This window comes from Zingiber officinale, chromosome 6A (assembly GCF_018446385.1).
Source record: "Zingiber officinale cultivar Zhangliang chromosome 6A, Zo_v1.1, whole genome shotgun sequence".
Taxonomy (NCBI): Eukaryota; Viridiplantae; Streptophyta; class Magnoliopsida; order Zingiberales; family Zingiberaceae; genus Zingiber; species Zingiber officinale.
In genome coordinates, this window is record NC_055997.1 from 75,753,601 (window position 1) to 75,773,915 (window position 20,315).

Genomic DNA, 20,315 nt, shown 5'->3' on the forward strand with positions numbered 1-20,315 from the left:
AATATGATACGTGGTGATTTAGATATCATAAAATTTAGATATGCCTAGTGGGAATAAAATATGGTATTATCATTGTTGAAATGGAATTTAGATATTTTATATTCTTTTTTCTATTTTTTATTTGTTTATAATGAGATTGATGAATGTAAGAATTAATATTTTGTCTGATATTTTTCAATGACCTACTTATTTCAAATTTCGCGTTCATTGAAAATTTCAATGATTATTTGTTGCATGGGTGGGTGAATCCATGTATATGATTTAGTGCTCTACAGCATATAGTTCATAGGATGGAAAAGATCGGTCAGATTCACAGAAGATAAATATTATCTTCTGTTTTAGTGATATGTACAATCATACTGATTCTATTCTGATTTTAAATCAATTCTAAAAAATCATTCTCCATCATCCAAGACCGATTTGATATTTTCAGATCATCCAATCATAAAAAATATAAATAATTAATTAAATTGAATAACATCGAGTCTGGAATCTGGAATGATCGATCCGGTCTCATAAAAATTTTCCACGGATTATCAGAATAAATCGGGAAACGCTCACAGTGGACAATCCAAAAGTCCAATATCTTTTAATATACTTTCAGATCATCAAATCATAAGATCATAATAGCATCCGAATTCGATTAGACAAATTATGTCCGAAAGCCAGGAGAGTCTAAGTCAAATAAATTAATTTAAAGAGAAAGCGAGGGGAGGATAGATCCTCTAGATCGCTTTTTGTAGTTTAAGAGATGATCCTTTGGCATAGATTGATGAAATGAATGATCCCCATTCATAAAATAGGTGGAGACCATTCATCCTCACAAATTTATGAAAAATGGTCTAAAGGATGGTCCTTTGGCATGAATTAATGAAATGAATAGTTCCTATTCATAAAATAAGTTAGGATCATTCATTTCTACCAATCTATATCAAGGAATTATTTGTTAGATCGTAAAAAATGTTTCAGAGGGCGGAGGCTGAAGCGAGGGAGTCGAACGACTTCGGTGGAAACAGAGGGAGGAAGCAGAAACACGTACAACGTTAAAAGCTACTTAAAAGGGACAGACAAGGCAGTGGCAAACAATCCAACCAAAATGAACCGAATAATTTTGAATTCGGTTCGGTCTAGTTATAGCGAACCAAAAGTATAACTGTAATCACACCGTAATAGAATCTTTGAATAAATAAATCGTGGCAAAGGTGTAATTCGCCTCCTATTTGGGTAGTGTCTTGTAAATTTAGTTTGATCAAATATCATTAACATCATACGGCTAACATTGAATGAAAGAGAAAGCTATTTCGATCAGAGGCGTCCAATATCTCACGGGACGCGCTATATATAGTGTCTTCCGCATCAATCTAGGGTTTCAAGGCTATACTCGGCGCCGCGCTTCCCATCTCCGGAGGTAGGCGACCCCCTTGCACTCCAACCATCTGTTTCTTCCATTTCTCTTCATGTTGCTTCTCGTTGTGGCTAAGATGTCGTTGAAAGCGCTTGTTTGAGGCCGGAACGTCTTCTTTGTGCCTGTTGACTTCTTGAAAATTGCTTCTTTTCTCTGATCTTATTTCATCTGCTTATGTATTATTTTTTTTTTATTTCTATCTTTTTTCTTCTGCAGCTTGCGTCCTATATTTGATAAACTGTTTCTATAAGGAAGTTAACATACTCGATCTCGGTTACTCGCATCGGTTTTTAATTTATTGTAAGATTATTGTCTTCAAGTTCACGGTCATAAAATATATAACATACACACAACACAATTCGAAATTTAGCATAGAGAATTAATAATCATCGTCGTCAGGTTCATTATCAATCCTTGTGAGTGTCAACTACTTAGGGACTATTACATGGATCTTATTCCCTCATTAAACTTTTCCATTAAACGTTATGCAAAATTATATTTTTATGTAACCAATTTCCTTTTGCACTTAGATGCAATGGGAAGCAGAAGATCTGTCTGTGTGGCCTAGTGATCTATCCTCACAAATAAGGGATCTTTATACTTGAGGCTCTTTACACTCTGAATTAAATATCTAACCTTGCTATGTCTTAAATCCTCAAGGTTGCAGTGTCCAATGTTCCTTGGGGGGCGGGGGGAGGGAGATGTCTTTTGCCTTTAACTTATTTTCTTCATTCAATTACTTCTTAGAAGGGCCTGCTTTATTATGTGTAAGAAGTTCACATTTTGATTGTTGCCGAATCACAACAACAAATATAGTCAAGTGATGCAACTTCTATAATTTTATACTGTAATTTCAGACTGTCTTTGTATGACCCGCGATTAGGATGCTCCCATCTTTTTGGTTCATGTATTTATTTGCTGCCTTTCAGATCTTATCCTTATTCCATGTGGGAATGACCATCTTTGGATATGTGTTTGATTCAAACTGTACATGTACTTTGGTTATTGTTATTGCTCATTACATAAAAGAGTTGTCTGAATTCTTTAATTTTTGTTGTGTGTTTTTTGTGTGTGTGCAGCATTAGGGTTATATGTTAACAAATTCAGTTCATTTTCATGTTGCAGAACATAGCATTTGTTGTCTGAACTTTAAAGACAGTCAAGATGGTGAAGTTCACGGCTGAAGAGCTCCGCAGGATTATGGACTTGAAGCATAATATTAGGAATATGTCTGTCATTGCCCATGTTGATCATGGTAACGAAAAAAAAATATTATCCTACATGTTTCCATTAGGGCTTATGCTCACTGATTTTTAGATCATATGGTTCCGCTAGTCAATCTTTTTTGTTCTCCTATTCATTGATTCATTCATTTGCTAGTTGTTATAAATCCATGTGTAACTGCTAGGTTGGTGCATTTGGGAGAATGTACTACCTATTATCTCATAAATTATATTTTTTGTTCCTCGGTTAATTGTTTCTCCCATGTGGACAGTATTTTCTAACATATTATTTTACTGACTGTTTGTGAACTCACACTGTAATTGGAAAGACTTAAAGAGGCTAATGTATATCATCTGTTTGGCAACTCATGTCATCTGATGTAGGAAATTACTAGCTTGTTTAAGGTTACTTGATATTTTGTAATGCTTGTTTTTCCTTAGTCATGTGTGATCATTTGCTAAGTAATAATTATGAATCTACATGTATTGGTTGCCTGCAACCAAAGTCAGTATATAACATTTGAGTAATAACTCTTGTCTGCAATTTGATGTTAAAAGGATCATAAGCTGTATCCTTTGATTTTATTTATTTTAGGGGTTGAGTACAACCTTTCAGTGAATATTTCATTGGCAAATTTTTCTCTGGACGTGCAGGTAAATCTACTTTGACAGATTCTCTAGTGGCAGCTGCTGGTATTATTGCACAGGAAGTTGCCGGAGATGTTAGGATGACAGATACACGAGCGGATGAAGCTGAACGTGGCATTACAATCAAGTCCACTGGAATTTCTCTTTATTATGAAATGACTGATGAGTCTCTGAAGAACTTCAAGGGTGAAAGAGCTGGAAATGAATACCTCATTAACTTGATAGATTCACCTGGGCATGTTGATTTTTCATCCGAGGTCACAGCTGCTTTGCGTATTACTGATGGTGCGCTAGTTGTTGTTGACTGTGTTGAGGGAGTATGTGTACAGACTGAAACAGTTCTTCGACAAGCCCTAGGAGAAAGAATCAGGCCAGTGTTGACCGTCAATAAGATGGACCGTTGCTTCCTTGAGCTTCAAGTTGATGGAGAAGAAGCATATCAAACATTCTCTCGAGTTATTGAGAATGCAAATGTCATTATGGCTACTTATGAGGATCCCCTTCTCGGTGATGTCCAAGTTTATCCAGAAAAGGGGACTGTTGCCTTTTCTGCTGGATTGCATGGATGGGCTTTCACCTTGACCAACTTTGCAAAGATGTATGCAACTAAGTTTGGAGTTGATGAGTCCAAAATGATGGAGAGGCTTTGGGGTGAGAACTTCTTTGACCCTGCAACAAAGAAATGGACTACTAAGAATTCCGGCTCTCCTACATGTAAGCGTGGATTTGTTCAATTCTGCTACGAGCCGATTAAGCAAATTATTGCCACCTGCATGAATGATCAGAAGGATAAACTATGGCCTATGCTGCAGAAGCTTGGTGTCACCATGAAGTCTGATGAGAAAGAGTTGATTGGGAAGGCATTAATGAAGCGGGTCATGCAAACTTGGTTGCCTGCCAGCACTGCCCTTCTTGAAATGATGATCTTCCACCTTCCTTCTCCCTCCAGGGCACAGAGGTATCGTGTTGAGAACTTGTATGAAGGTCCGCTTGATGATATTTATGCAAATGCAATCAGGAACTGTGATCCAGAGGGACCTCTTATGTTGTATGTCTCAAAGATGATTCCAGCTTCTGACAAGGGCAGGTTCTTTGCTTTTGGCCGTGTTTTCTCTGGAAGGGTTTCAACGGGCATGAAGGTAAGGATTATGGGGCCCAACTATGTTCCTGGACAGAAGAAAGATTTGTATGTTAAGAGTGTCCAGCGAACTGTTATCTGGATGGGTAAGAAGCAAGAGTCTGTGGAGGATGTTCCTTGTGGAAACACAGTTGCTATGGTTGGCCTGGACCAGTACATTACCAAGAATGCAACGTTGACCAATGAGAAAGAAGTGGATGCTCATCCTATTAGAGCAATGAAGTTTTCAGTTTCTCCCGTGGTTCGTGTTGCAGTGCAATGTAAGTTAGCTTCTGATCTTCCAAAACTCGTAGAAGGGCTGAAACGGTTAGCCAAATCAGATCCCATGGTGGTGTGTACAATTGAGGAATCTGGTGAGCACATTGTTGCTGGTGCTGGTGAGCTGCATCTTGAGATCTGCTTGAAAGATCTGCAGGAAGATTTCATGGGAGGAGCAGAGATCATTGTCTCCGATCCTGTGGTTTCTTTCCGTGAAACTGTGTTGGAGAAATCATGCAGGACTGTTATGAGCAAATCACCAAACAAGCACAACAGACTCTACATGGAAGCCCGGCCTATGGAGGAAGGCCTTGCTGAGGCAATTGATGATGGCCGTATTGGCCCCAGAGATGATCCTAAAGTGAGATCGAAGATTCTATCTGAGGAATTCGGCTGGGACAAGGATCTCGCCAAGAAGATCTGGTGCTTTGGGCCTGAGACTACTGGTCCAAACATGGTGGTTGATATGTGTAAAGGAGTTCAGTACCTTAATGAGATCAAGGATTCTGTTGTAGCTGGATTTCAGTGGGCTTCAAAGGAAGGAGCATTGGCCGAAGAAAATATGCGTGCTATTTGTTTTGAGGTGTGTGATGTGGTGCTCCATGCTGATGCTATTCACAGAGGTGGCGGTCAAGTTATTCCAACAGCGAGAAGAGTCATATATGCAGCTCAATTAACTGCCAAACCAAGACTTCTTGAACCAGTCTACCTGGTGGAAATCCAGGCTCCTGAGCAAGCTCTTGGCGGTATCTATGGTGTCCTTAATCAGAAGAGAGGTCATGTCTTCGAAGAGATGCAGAGGCCAGGGACTCCCTTATACAACATCAAGGCGTATCTTCCAGTCATCGAGTCATTTGGTTTCTCTAGCACTCTGAGGGCTGCCACATCCGGGCAGGCCTTCCCACAGTGTGTGTTTGATCACTGGGACATGATGTCATCTGATCCTCTGGAGCCAGCATCCCAGGCTGGGCAGCTGGTGGCAGATATCAGGAAGCGCAAGGGCCTCAAGGAACAGATGACTCCTCTCTCCGAATTTGAAGACAAGCTTTAAGTTAATGTGTCTCGTCATGGTATTTTCATGTACTATCGCTCTGCGGCCTCATCTTGTATCACTTGTTGCGAAGTTACCTCCCTGTTTCATTTACGGATTGCCTATCTATTTATCGTCTTGAAATACTTTCAACATTATGATATTGTGCTTCTACTCTTAACAGACTATTTGCAACGTGAAATAAAATTAGACTTGAGTTTGTAGTTCTTGGACAATATGCTTGCTGATTAGTTCAGATTGAAGTTTGCTCATGCTCAAGTTTGTGGTGTGAAAATCGTTCTCGTGTTATATACCACATGCCAGTTTGTTTCCTAAAAGAAAAAAAGAATCCACGATCACCAAAAGGGGTCCTAAGACTGATTCAATGCATATGATTGAGCTTTATTGTCTTTGTGATCTATCGTAAAATTTCTTTATGGGCCTATTCTGATCTGCAGGCTCTATGTCTGGTATAGTAAACGATAGGGCATGAGAGTTTCTGATGCACAACACAATAAACCTGGTTATTATAATGAGCCACACGATAGTAATTTTATTGTTGCACTAAGGTTCCTTTCACAACTCCTCAATAAATTTGTTAAACTTGTCAAACAAGAACATATCCAATATCTCTTGTCCTTCTTTCTTGAGAAACTCAGAAATTTTCAAATAAATACCCAGACGCGACTCCGTAGAACAAAGCTCATCAAGGCGAGCGAATCAGCCATTGAAAAAAAGAGGAAAGCAAACATCAAACTTAAAAACACAGAGCGAAAGCTTTTTGCCTGACTTAACCCTGCGTGCCGTTCGTGTCAGTGTCACCTTCAAGCTGAAGAAGAAAAAGAACACCAAGGCAATGGCTCCTCCATGGAATCAAACAGACCTTCACTAGGAGAAGGTGTCGACGAGTAACTCGACGACATTTGTGGACGAAGCAACATCATTTTGGAGGTATAGAAGCACCGATCCTAACCTTCAATTCTCCTTTATAGATAGGAGCAATCGGGTAAGGTAGTGAAGCAATTTATGATCATAATATTATTATGATTGTTTGCTATAAGTTGGCACGATCAATTAATGGAATTAAAACACTTGCTTCCTTAATTAAATACCAAGTTTGGGTAGTTTTTTTCTGTCACTAAATGCATATTAAATATATCCTTAAAGAATGCATTGATCAACTACACTAAATAAAGAAGCAATTTGTCCAGAATTGCTTGCAACGAAATCAATATGCATTAAAGTAAATTTACTACCCTTAATTATCACCATCTAAAGGAGTGATCTGACCCATGACACATCAAAGTTAATAGATACGAATAAATTTGCTGAACCAATGCTTTAAACTCTGTTGGTAAATGTATCTTAACAACTGAAAAATGTTCAAATACAGAAAATTGCAAGGTATATCAGAGTAACTAGCTGCATATCATTTGTTATGATTTGAATCTTTTATGAGAAATATCAGTGCACAGACTCCTTTTTTTTTTCTTTTAAATATTTTTAGAGAGATAGAATTCATATATGATTTATTCAAAGCAACCATAGAGGTATGGGAATGATGCATAATTTTTTTTTTTTTTTTTTTGCATATGAGGCGTTTAGATCTTTATGATTATTTTTTTAACAAGGGTTCTTGAATATCAAAAACTTATTACTCATAATCCTATGGAGTGGGCATCATTGATGGGGAGGAAGCGAGGTTTATCAGGACCCATGTTACGAGCTTCTGGAATACAATGGGATCTTCATAACTCTGTAATGTTATTTTGTTCATGGGATCTACTCTCCATGTAATGCCCTTTGGCAGATACCTCTCGAGCATTGTTACCGCGTAGATGCAACAATATACATTAGATCTGCCCATCCTTTTTGCCTCAACATCAACCTCCTGCCGAATGGGAAGGAGGCTGATCCTGTCTGAACGCTGAATCAACGGACGCTGGGCACGTGGCGCTCTCTGAATTGCTGACGCAGATCTTCGACCACGTCGTACGGACCTCCGGCGAACCTGCAAGGAAGTCGGGCCGGGATGGGGTTCCCGGCGACGACCCTCCGATGCTCAAGTCAGGCAAGTGGACAACAAAGAGGTGGCTTCGAATATGCGAGAGTGCGTACCTCCGGTGAAGAATGAGGACCCTTATATAGAGCCAGGAAGAGACTTATGTACACGTGCCGAGGCAAATACATGTCTTCTCACCATACCTCAGTATGGACTTGTCAGAAGAGCTTACCTGACACCATACCGCTACAGTCCGAGCACATCTCTGATGGGACAGTGGAACCCTCTGTCGTAAGATCCTGCGTATGGCCTGGTCGTCGAGCATATCCGCTGTCAGAAGCTGTTCCCTTGTCCTTTTGTCTCTTCTTACCCTATGCCGAGCGTCCGGCTAGTCGGCAGTCCCCTCACGTCCGACCGGTCGTATGTGCTGGTCCGCTCGGGAGATTTCCGGTCGTGTGCTCTGCTGACTGTTCACAGTAATGCTACTTTAGGCCTTCGTCCGAGCGGGCTCCCCGATCGGACAGGCGACCCCGTTCCCATGAGCGTCGGAGACCCGACTCCCCGTCGGGTTGTTTTTGATTCCACTGTGACCTCGTTCGGCCGACCGGTCTCCCCTTCTCCGGTCGGCCGTTTGACCTTTTGACTTCCACGTGGCATTGACTTCCCTGAGAGGGGGGTCCCTGTTCTTACCACCGGATCAGAGGCCTTCCACTCATTGTCTCTCGGCTCCAAACACCCGATAGGAAACCTCCATACCCGCCTCCTCACATTGCTTTTGATGTTGCAAGTGACATATTTATGTGTTTATATGAGCAAAGCTTGATAATGCTCAAACTTGTTAACTTATCTCGTTGAGTTTGTATACGAGCAAAGATTGTGCTCATTCATTTTTATGTTTAGTTACATCATCAGTCCGCATAGTATAGTTGTTGCCATGTGACCAAAAAATCATGAGTTCACATCCTGGAAACAACCTCTTAAAAAAAATAAGGTAAGGCTGCGTACAATAGATTCTTCCTCAGGACCCCGCATGACAGGAGCTTCATGCACCAGACTATTTTTTTTTACATCATCAGTCCATAAATAGAAATAAGAAGTATTATGAATATACACACATATTATGTTCTTTATATGTTTAAATAACATTGTTGTGTATCTTTTTCATTTTTAATCAACATATAAAAACTAAAATATTATTCTTATTCCTATGCAGCCCTAGCAATACACAGGCAGGCACCCCAAAACCTTGCTATTTTTGAATGTTTTAATTGAAATAATTAATTAGACTTATTTCACACCAAATAAACACTCTATTCAACAAAATAATTCAGATGTTTGGCATTGGTTTGTGAAGACGCTCGAGCCTCTTAGCTTGTTCTTTAGAGGTCACCTACTTGTTAGATTTGTTGGTTAAAGTGTAGAAACCAAGGGACGAAAGGAAGCTACTAACTTCATACTCGAAGCACTTGGTCACAAAGGTGTGAGCTTGAAGGCTATACGCTATCTAATAAACTATCGAGTGGAAGCACCTTTGCTCCTTGTTTATTGTATCAACCTAACTGCAACCGGTTTAGTATTAATGACATAAATGCCAAAGACATAATCCTCAACCTAACAAATACCAAGAACAGTGTTGAATATTTCAGCGATCAGTATCCCAATGCAAAATTTACACTGCAAGAACCGAATCATTTGGATAAACAGCATAAAATTTTCATTTTTTCCCCAGTATGATTGCAGTTTCTGATAAATATGCACTTATAATCTCAACTAAACCATCAACAGGAAACTCAAAAATATTCAAACCAGAGCCAAAAAAGGAAAACACTGCAAGAGCCAAACCATTTGGATAAACAAGATAACAAGAAATTTGAAATGTCTTGTTTTCATTGAATTGCCTGGTTATTATAATGTGTGTCTTGTTTCATTAAACGCAGAAAACAGGATGAATGTTGAGTTTTAGATCAATCGGTTCTAATTTTCCTGTTCATGACATCGTGATAGTACAAGAGGACGCACATTGGTTGACCAAGAATGCTGAAAAAGATCCAAAAGATCATGTTGCCCACCTGCCCACTCAGCATAAAACAAGTTAGACTCTTCATGATACGTAAGCAAATCTCATGCTCAAGCAATTGAAATCAAACTAGTAATCATGTTGGTTTGATCTCGTTTCAAAATATTGATTAGAACAGAAATAGATAATGTGGAATTGAAAGGAATTGTACCATGGTATTTCTAAATTTGTTCTGGAGGTATTTGGTTAGGAAGACCAATGGGATCTGCCACACGAAAATAAGCAAATGCAGAATTAGCCAAAAGAAAAGCACTAAAAGCGGCTAAAGACTATATATTTAATTAAATGAAAATCAAATCCACATTGCTCGAACAAATCATTATCTAATTATCACTCCAAAAATAATGTTTTATCATCTGACTTTTTTCAGCTTGAATGTTAAAAAAAATATGAACCTAAGGTAGATTTTTTTTTTTATATATATTCAGAATAACACAGGCTAAGCCAGCACAATCATAATGTGTGTTTGATAAACTTTGGGAAGTGATTCTTATATACCTGAAATAGTATTCCTAGAAATGCCCAAAACTTGATTATATGGCACGGTACTGCAACACATAGCTACAGTTTGACATTGTTAAACCAAATGATAAGAGGATAACTATTTGCAACATTGTAAACATGATATAAACATTGTTACAGAAAGCAAAATACAATAAATACCTCATGGAATATGGCTGAAACCAGGAACGAAATTAAAATAGCAATACCCTGCAATCAAGTACTAAAAATAAAAGGCCAGAAACTAGAATTAAAAACTTAATGATTTGAAGTCCTTGTTCACCACTCAGCAACATATCTTTATGCATTTACAAGGTATAATTTGCAAACTGAAAGAAAGGAAAGAACAGTATTCTTTGATGGAGATCAAAAAGATATCCAAGATATCTGTAGTTAGATGATGGACTTTTTTCTTTGTTTTTTACTTCTAGCAATTAATCATCTCTTAATCCAATTTCATGGAACACTGGATCATTTGAACTTTCAGTTATCTTTATCATGAAGACATGTTAATATCAACTATTTAAGGTCGACTCCTTTGTTAAACTCAATGTAAGGTTATAATATTAGTACGACTCGTATATCTTAGATCATTTTCAATTACATTAACAATAATTTTTTTTGGTGTCCCTCCATCTTTAATTGATTCAATTTGTCCAATTATAAAAACTTATATTTGTCATTCAAACTCTGTTAGTTTGATATGAATACCAAAAACACCATAAAAAGTAGCAAGAGTGAAAGCATTACCATAAAGAGGAATATGTTAAGGAGAATGATGAAGAGGAGATAAAGACAACTACATATACGAGTGAAAGTGCACATAAACCATCTCAAATTAAAACTCAGAAACTTTACCTTTGGTAAACCTTTTTGTACACAAGGAAAGTATATATGGCGAACCATCCATTTATGGACAGGCTGTGTAACCAAAAAAACAATGTTTAGAGGAACCACTTAAAGAAATCCTTGCATCGTGTGTGTGTGTGTGTGTGTGTGTGTATGAAAGAAAAACATCACATCACATGAATATGCTTGTGAAGAAAGGGCATAAGAATATGAGATGATCTAAATTACCTTTCAGGCAACCAAAATCATAATTTGAACAAACATTGAAATAACTGATTTTGTTCATATTTAAAATTATATATTGGCAAAATGAAGAGTTCCATACTCTATTATTTTAAATTTTAAAGTTTCATTTATAGTCAACAGAATGAAATAAAAGATTCCATGGACGTACAGAGTGCTGAATGGCTACTTATTTACCTCTAGATTATTAGTAAATATGATGAATGAACGAACCAAAGACAATCAAAATGGTCTTGCATGAATCAGGAAAAAACAAGAAAACTTCTAAAACCAACAATCTTGAAAGGTATTTTCTTACAACAGACAATGAAGAAGAAACATATTCAAGAGTCAGAAACCATGTATTGAAGAGGTAGATTTTTATGTTAAGTTTCTAGGTGCTCAATATAACTTGAAGGAGTCGATAATAGACGTACCATGTTCCACATTCTCCAATACTGATCCAGTCCAAAAAAGTACATGAAAATAACAGAGGGAGAAGAATTGAAGTTAAAAAATATTATATAAGTGGAAAACAGTTCACAGAATAACCTACCTCTTCAACTGTTTTTGCATTCCACCAATCTTTGTAGAACTCACGGTCACCAAAACAAAGGAGCTCAGCAAGAATATTAAGCCTACAATCAGAAGATGAGATTGAATATGTACTTTTCATCCAATTATTTACAAATTGAAATCATTTTAAACATTTTACAGTATTAAGTATAGGCATTCTTCACTAATTCTTGCAAAAGAAAAAGTGAGGATTCTTTGAACCTTCATTGAAAATTAAATGGTCATGAAAAATTGGCATGCATTTTATGAACTGTATGGTCAGTAGAATATTTCCAAAGGATTATACAGACAGTACTGTTTAGATAAAGAAAGAAATTGACATACAGACAGTACTGTTTAGATGGATTATACATGACTTACCATAGATGAAAAAAGCAATAGAACATGCAAAGCCACACGTACAAGGTAGGAACTGATAGCTTTAAGATCCTTTCTATAGCATATAGAAGATTCCCTTTTAAAGGGTGTTGAGAATTCTGGACAATTGGGTTTATGTACTGTCAAAGGAAAAAAAATATATAAAAAATTCAATTTAACTGACTTAATAGGAGGCTGAAGACTATGAAGTAAGATTGTAAGAACTGCTTACTTGCTCAATTATGAAGCCCATCAAACCTGTACAAATCACCAACTTAATAAATTGACAGATCACCCAGCCCTTTCTAATGCACTTTGTACGAGGATATTTTTGCTACAACAAAGGAAATCATAGAAATTTTATACCAACTTGGGAAGCAAAGGATGTTTCTTAGTTAATTTCAAAAATAAAAGAAAACAAGCAAAGTGATCTTAGGGAAATGGAAATGAACAAAAATTAAGTTCATAGAAGTCTATTCCAGTCCCACGTCCATATAATCAGAATAACTTTTCAAAATGAAATACCTGATAGCAAAGTGTGGGAGCCAACATGAAGTACACTAACTGTTTGAAGCTAATACCCTCCTCAGCATCAATGCCTGATAAGTTGGTAGATGTGTCCTCCTAAACATAAAAGCATATTATTCCTTCAACAAATATATTACAGTTATGATAGAGATATATAATGTTCGGTAAGAGAAATTACCTTATCAAATGATTTGATAAGTGTTCGTAGATCATAATTTGTATGTGCAAATGACACAAGCTTTAACCAAACTATGCTTGCAAAGAACATCAATGTGAATCCAGATAAAACTGCCGAATCACACCTGACAATTATCCTCATCAGAAGTTAACAAAAAACATAGGAAAAGATAGAACAGTGACTAAGAGCATGTTTAATTAGAAATAATTGGGAGAAAGAAAATTAGAAGGGTACAATAGTTGGTTATTTTCTGATTTGTGCATATCTAACTACAATAATGTAGTGAGCTGATATGTAAACGATTATAAAATTGTTATATATCAGAAAATAACAAATTGGCATCTACCAATATGAGGACTGTAAGTTCCTGACCATCAACAGAAAATAAATTTGCTCCATAGAAGAAATTATCCAGATTGCTAACTAAATCATACATTTATAAGAAATATGAGGATTCATTCTTCTTTCTTCAGTAAAATACTTCCTAATCTATTTATAAGTGATGAGAAAATTCATTCTTCAATATATGCCATTAATTTTTCTTGATGTAAACTAACAAAAAAGTACAAAATCAGCGTACAAAGTAATTAACTCTGTGAGTCAATTCTTCACCATCTGTTATTATACCTCTTTTTATCTTTTCTGATATGTATTATTTACCAAACTGAAACATTTCCTCTACACCATGATAAAATTACAAGGACAAAAATCCTCACAAGCAAAGATGGTTGGTGTAAAAGGACAAGTACATCAAGCAAGACAATCGTTATCTAGGAAAACTATAGTACTTGAACACTTCAACGTTCTACAGCTTGCAACATTAGAATTTAGAAATTTAATATATCATGTGTGGAAACTTAAAACTGGCTTCAGGAACACTCCAAAAATACAAAATTAGGTTCATGACTTCTGAAAGTAATCTAGATTTAAAAAATTACACAGGAAAAGAAAATGGATAACCATTACCTAAGAATCACATAAACTGGATAGACAATTTCAGCTGTTGTAAGCATCAGATGAAGAGAGATAACTACCTGTGAACAATCAAGACTACTGGAATAAGTGAAAGCTAAATCCTCCAATTCATATAAAGAACTTCTGCATCACTCAAAGTCATTGGTCAAAAATTAAAAACAACAGAGAATGCAAGTATGGAGCATAAACAAGAAACCACCATCATTCTAGCAAAATAACATAGGAAGACATAAAGCACAATCAAGCATGATGATTATGGAACCTAACTTTCAAATACATGCAGAACACACGAATGATATATTGTGTGCACTTGCATACCTTGTCCCTTCTAATTCAATCATATTATTCTTGGAATGTATTTAGAAATACAGGATAGTCGTGTCATCACATGAACATAGCATCATTTATATGCAAACCACACAGGCTGTTCCATCAGTATAACAAAACAATATAATAGGACGAGTATATTCATATCATGCCTCTGCTCTGACAGATAAAAAGGATTATAGATGTAGAGAGGAAAAAAGAAGAGGAAATTGGGATACATGCAAAAATAAACCGTAATTTTCTCAATGTCAAGGGAAACAACTAAACAACAAATACAGAAAAAACTCTAAAGTTCCCAGGCCTTAGGAATCCACAAAGTAAAATCCATCTAAATGGGCAAAAAATAAGCTATTATATGTTGAAAAAGGATCAAGAACTGCAAATTTGTTTTGGTTGATCATAACAGAAAGGTATTGCACCAAAAAGTAGTGCCGCTATCACCATGCTGACGATCACAGTATATAAATATGGGCTACCATGCTTCCATTTCTGATTTTTCAAATTACCATAAAATTTCCATTCATTCATTCAAAGAAGATAACTTTGCTAAAGTCAAATTTGAGTTCTGACATGAACTAAATATCAGAAAGAAGTTATGACATAAACCAAGGTACCTATTACACTGAAAATGGAACTTGTCACTTTCATCTTTAATTGTTTCGCCAACTAGATCAATGCCTTTTAATTAAGATAACAAACTGTACTACTGGAATGCAAAGAGGTTCCAACAAATCTACTAGAACCCTCTAAGCATATAGCACATAGGCCTATATGCTCTTCTCCAACAGTCAAAGATGACTCATGTCAAAGAAGACACCAGGCATCCAAGACATCAAAAATCAAAGTATATAACTGGAAGGGTCTACAACCTAGCAGAAAATTCACAAGTTTTTAAATCATTCCACAACTTAGTAGGAATGTTCACCTAGATAAAACCATAGATTCAGTAGAAGTATGAATTATGACTTGGATACTCACATTTTACCAAAATATCTTCCGAGAGGTCAACATAATATAAATTTCTATGAAGAGAAAATCAGAATAGTATAAAAATAAGTTCCAACAATATGGTTTGCCCCACCTTTTTGACCTGCCTTTGTGTTAAAGTAGAAACTTTCCATCAAATCTCCTACCTGGCACCATTGCTCAATGACAAAGAATAAAAAATAAAAATTTTGGAATTTGACATAGCATAAAATTTCCATGGATTCTCATTATCAAAAGCAAGAGTACCAGGCATAATCGTGGAAATTAGCAATGCTCATACTTCAATTTCAAAATTCTAATTAATTTATCGTGATAGAGCTTCATCAATGTTCAACTTCAATATGGAAAATTCATAACTTATCCAGATAGAGAAAATGAAAAAATGGACATAAAAAACTACTTACTGGTTCAGAAATAAACTTGCGCCATGCTAGTTTCTCGATCAAAAAAGCAACAAGGGGGAATATTGGGAGTGTAAGGCTGGAAACTTTAACATGTCAGATAGAATCTACATTAGCTCTAGAACAAAAAATATAGTTGTCAAAGTTTACCAACACATCAAAACTGGCCAATCTCTCAGTGACTTTGAACTGAACCAAAACCCAGCTCTTATGAGCAGGCCATACTGCAAAAATAAAAAACATAACTATGAAAATTTTCCATATTCCTGTATAAATTCAGAAATACACTTGATTATACATTTAACATGAAGGTGAACAAAAAAATACATGAGGTTCAAATAAATGTATGCTTCCTAGGTATTCAGCTTGTGCCGTTTCCTAGGGTGTATGGTTCGACCCTACTTCCTGGACACCTGGTAAACCAGGGAAGTGCAAGCAGCTCTGGATTTGATGACCATGTGCAAGAGAAATTCGAAATTCAACACTGCGGGCATGCCCCCAGCGAAAATCGAACCTTGCTTCGTGGGTTCACCGCCAAATCCATTTACCAACTGCATTGTGCCCCTGGAGGCAGGTCCAAATAAATGTAGAAGCAGCGTGAAGGTGACTCAATTATAAATAAAGTCATCTAATTTTTCATGTATTGTATTGAAATGTAGAAGGTAGAAAATAAATGAAGAAGAGACTTATATCTATGCAATCTAAGGGAAAAAATTATTTGCTAAGAAAACAAGAGAAAGGAAGAAGAAGCAACCTTCATCAAATTCTCAATTATCAGCCTTCCATTAACTGCAATCAGCACTACTATGCAGAGGTTAAGAAGACCAGCATGGCTCTATTATCAAAGAGAGTCTTAGAAAGGATAAGGATCTAGCAAAACTAAGTCAGTAAGAAAATAAGCTCAGTAAAACAACAAATCAACAATTCCAAATCTTGACCCATAACAAGAACAAACTCTAACAAATTAATAGGAAAGAATGTCAATATATCTGTTTGGAGATCTGAAATACAATGGAATTGACTTGAGCAATCCAGAAATAGAGTATAAGATACATAGTCAGAGACATGCCGCTCCTCAATTAAACACTTCAGTAGTGCATTCAGATATTATAAAAGGCGAACAAATTTTTCACTGGATAATAACTTGTGTCTACATATTGTGTAGGTGATTCCAAGTAATAGTCAACCAATTTATTTGATTAATAACTTTTTCCATTGCGCGCCATCAAGAAATGAGTTATTTGAAGGGAAAGGCAAACTAAAGCAAATAAAACCTATTTAACATTAGCATGCATACCGTTTGTCAAATGAGATTGCTGCCGTATAAAGTTGGATGAAATATCATTGCAGCGTAAAGTCAAATTGTAACCGCATGACTTAATCGAGGTGAGGTTAAACCCAAAAACCAATTAACAGTATGACTTACTTGCTTAAAGATAGCATCCGAGCTCAAAGGACTTTCCCTGATCCACCTATGCGCCGGCGCGGACGCTCGGTACTTGTATTTAGCCGGAATCCAGCCTCCACTCCCTTGATTCTCTTTGTCTCTCGGCGCCATCAGGCTGCCCCTCCCTTCCTCCGAACCCTCTCCGTCATCCCCAGCAATCGCACGACGGAACACGGCCGAGTCGGGACTGGTCCTGGAATCCGATTGCCCGGCCGATTCGGCGGGCCTATGGGAGCTCGAGCCGGGGGAGGCGTCGGTAGTACCCGGAGGGGAGGGCGAGGAGCGGCGGTGGACGAGGGGATCGGAGGACGAAAGGTCGGTCTCCGACGGCCGGACTAGGGTTTGGATTTGTCCATCGCTCGACGTTGCCATGGTCTGGCCGCGTGTCGTCGATTAGTTGACGACGGTGGAGGCCGGTGGACTTGATTCCTTCTATATATATATATATATATATATAGACCACTATTTTGTGAATAATATATAATTAAGGACACCAAATCAATATTCACTAATTCGGTGGCGTTATACACTGAGCTCCTCATTTATCTCATTTTACGTAAACCGGCTTAACGGATTGCGAGGATATTTGTGATGAGTGTAATCATTTTACTATCACTAATTCAGTGATTAATTATAATTTTTTAATTTATCTTTTTCTACAGATGATTATAGGATGAATATATGTAATATGTAATTGAGATGACGAACTTCATCTTTTACTATAACAATTAATTCAGTAAAAAAAGTTCCTTCCATGAGAAGGGGTCTAAGAATACTTCTCAATTTATGTTAGATGGAAAATTTATATAGGATCAAAATAATAATCTTTTAAAAATAAAATAAAAAATAATAAAAAAAATTAATTCAATAAAAATAAAAAAATAAAAAATGTCACTTGGCATAGTCGAGCTAGTCACTATATGATAGAGTTGTAGAAATAGATAAGAGTCAATTCCTGGTGTAGCCGATGAAAAATACCCTCCTACATAGTGACTTGTTTAATTTTATGATTTATCTCTCTATAGATAGCTGTGCGACACACGGGGTCACGATATGACCTTTTGTAGAAGCTAATCCAGTAAAAAAAAATCTCACAGATTGACATAGTTAATATTTGTATGAATATTTGCTCTAATAAATTTTGAGATTAACTTTCAACTAAAATAAAATGTCTGGTTGGATAATACATTCATAAAATGTCTCGTTGTATATTAAGAACATAATCAATATTCAATTAAAATATTAGGGATATTTTAATAAATTATCCCTTTTAATCTACTTAAAAATAATTCCCTTGTGATAGGGTTGAAACACGAATAAAATACATATAGAATAATCTTCCAAACTAGTGTGATCACACCATGAGCAAGGTCAGCATATTTACACCACAAAGCGATGCTTCTTAGGAATGAGTTCGTCTCCGAATCGAACTCGACTGATTTAGGGGGCGTTTGGTTCTTTCCTAGGAATAGGAATCGGAATGGGAATCATTGTATTGTGGAATGGGAATGGGTATGAGCATGGATATCACTCTTAAAAGTAATGTTTGGTTAGTTGTATATCTTCTATCGGAATAAATCAAAGTTTCCTTTTTTACCCTTAAAGGAAAATAAGAGAAAAAATTAGATGTGAGAAAGATGAATGTGAGAGAAAAATATGATGAAAGAGAATGATGAGAGAGAAAGTATTATGAGAGAGAAAGTGTGATAAGAAAGCATGAAGAGAGAGAAAGTGTGATGAGAGAAAATGAAAAAAGAGAGTGTGATTGGAGAGAGCACGATGAGAGAAAATATGATGTGAGAGAAAGTATGATAGAAGAGGATGAAGAGAGAGAAAATATAGTGAGAAAAAATGAGGAGAGAGAGTGTGATGAGAGAGATTGAGGAGAGAGAAAAGTATGGTGAGAGAAAAAAGAACATTGAATATGATGGGAGATATTGAGGAGAGAGAAAGTGTGATGAGAGAGAAAGTGTGATGAGGAACAAAAGAAGGAAGAGAGTGCGATGGAAGAGAGTGAGGAGAGAGAAAGTATGATGAGAGAGAAAGTGTGATGAGAAAAAAGAGAAAAGAGAGTGTGATGGGAGAGATTGAGGAGAGAGAAAGTGTGATGAGAGAGAAAGTGTGATGAGGAACAAAAGAAGGAAGAGAGTGCGATGGAAGAGAGTGAGGAGAGAGAAAGTATGATGAGAGAGAAAGTGTAATGAGAAAAAAAAAGAGGAAAGAGAGTGTGTGATAGGAGAGATTAAGGAGAGAGAAAGTGTGTGATAAAATGATGAGAGAGAAACTATGATGAGAGGGAAAATATAATGAGAGAGAATAAGGAGAGATAAGTGATATGAAAGAAAAAATAAATAAATATATTTTGATATTTGATATTAATGGAGAAAATTTTAGTTTTAAGTCAAGGGTATTTTTGGAATAAAGGAATATTTTGATTGATGAAAATAGGGTAATGACTCATTGAAGGGGAGGTACATGGGAATGAGTCATTACCCAATTTCAAGGATTCATTCCCTTATTTGTATTCCTATTCCTATAATCCAAACATTAACAATGAGAATCAATGATTCCCATTCCCATTCCCCATTCCTATTACCCTAAACCAAACGCCCCCTTAGAAAGTGAAAGTTGATGTGAATATATATATAAGATAATCGAGATGCTTAGCTTATGGAGCAAAGAATATGCGCCTATAGATGACACCTTTCGTGGCTCTCACATTTTCAAAAACTATTCACTTTAGTACTTTAAAAAGTTGACAAGAAAGTAGGAGTTGAAAAAAGGATAAATTTGCCTGCACTCCCCATTGGTAAACTCAACTTTGCATGTAGTCTCCATCCATGAAAAATTTCCTTTTCACTCCTCAGTCAAACATATTTACCTAATTGCCCATGATATTTTTAGGTACAAAAAGTCCAAAAATCAGTATAAATTCTCTTAAATTCAGTATATTAAATTAGAATCTAGTATATTTTCTATTAAATTGAGTACGATTCTTTTTTCACCTCAAAATATACTCGTTTTAATTTAATGTGCTGAATTTAATAGAAAATATACTCGATTTTTAATATAAAGTACTGATTTTAAGAAGAATTATACTCATTTTCGGACTTTTTGTACTCAATTTTTGACTTTTTGTACCTAAAAAATATGGGTTAATTTCAATAGAAAATATACTCGATCCTA

General features: G+C 36.4%; 2 protein-coding genes across 4 annotated transcripts; one reads left to right on the forward strand and one right to left on the reverse strand.

Moving 5' to 3' along the window:
* Nucleotides 1–1,281: 1,281 nt before the first annotated feature.
* Nucleotides 1,282–5,938, forward strand: LOC121996610 (elongation factor 2). The gene is made up of 3 exons (XM_042550626.1): nt 1,282–1,408; nt 2,531–2,660; nt 3,283–5,938. The coding sequence occupies exons 2-3, from the start codon at nt 2,570–2,572 to the stop codon at nt 5,721–5,723; spliced, it is 2,532 nt and encodes an 843-aa protein (XP_042406560.1). The 5' UTR covers nt 1,282–1,408; nt 2,531–2,569; the 3' UTR covers nt 5,724–5,938.
* Nucleotides 5,939–9,548: 3,610 nt separating this feature from the next.
* On the reverse strand, nt 9,549–17,563 carry LOC121996611 (diacylglycerol O-acyltransferase 1-2-like). Of its 3 annotated transcripts, none has more exons than XM_042550627.1 (16): nt 17,109–17,562; nt 16,437–16,517; nt 15,833–15,906; nt 15,686–15,761; nt 13,959–14,026; nt 12,993–13,116; nt 12,812–12,910; nt 12,519–12,620; nt 12,290–12,426; nt 11,910–11,991; nt 11,791–11,811; nt 11,141–11,203; nt 10,445–10,492; nt 10,280–10,342; nt 9,933–9,986; nt 9,549–9,773 (listed from the first exon to the last, which is right to left on the reverse strand). In XM_042550627.1, exons 1-16 carry the CDS (start codon nt 17,499–17,501, stop codon nt 9,669–9,671), a joined length of 1,590 nt encoding a protein of 529 aa, XP_042406561.1. In that variant the 5' UTR covers nt 17,502–17,562; the 3' UTR covers nt 9,549–9,668. The 3 variants fall into 3 exon arrangements, 2 of the variants coding, with proteins under 2 accessions (XP_042406561.1, XP_042406562.1); XR_006116125.1 differs by having other exon boundaries at nt 9,685–9,773; nt 10,280–10,329; XM_042550628.1 differs by lacking the exon at nt 16,437–16,517 and having other exon boundaries at nt 17,109–17,563.
* Nucleotides 17,564–20,315: the final 2,752 nt, after the last annotated feature.

Coding starts and splice junctions, on each gene's coding strand:
- LOC121996610 (XM_042550626.1), top strand. CDS start 2,570: ATGGTGAAGTTCACGGCTGAAGAGCTCCGCAGGATTATGGACTTGAAG. Junction 2,661..3,282: donor CATTGCCCATGTTGATCATG/GTAACGAAAAAA, acceptor CTGGACGTGCAG/GTAAATCTACTTTGACAGAT.
- LOC121996611 (XM_042550627.1), bottom strand. CDS start 17,501: ATGGCAACGTCGAGCGATGGACAAATCCAAACCCTAGTCCGGCCGTCG. Junction 11,992..12,289: donor TATTGCTTTTTTCATCTATG/GTAAGTCATGTA, acceptor TTCTGATTGTAG/GCTTAATATTCTTGCTGAGC. Junction 11,204..11,790: donor ATTGGAGAATGTGGAACATG/GTACGTCTATTA, acceptor TTGGTTACACAG/CCTGTCCATAAATGGATGGT.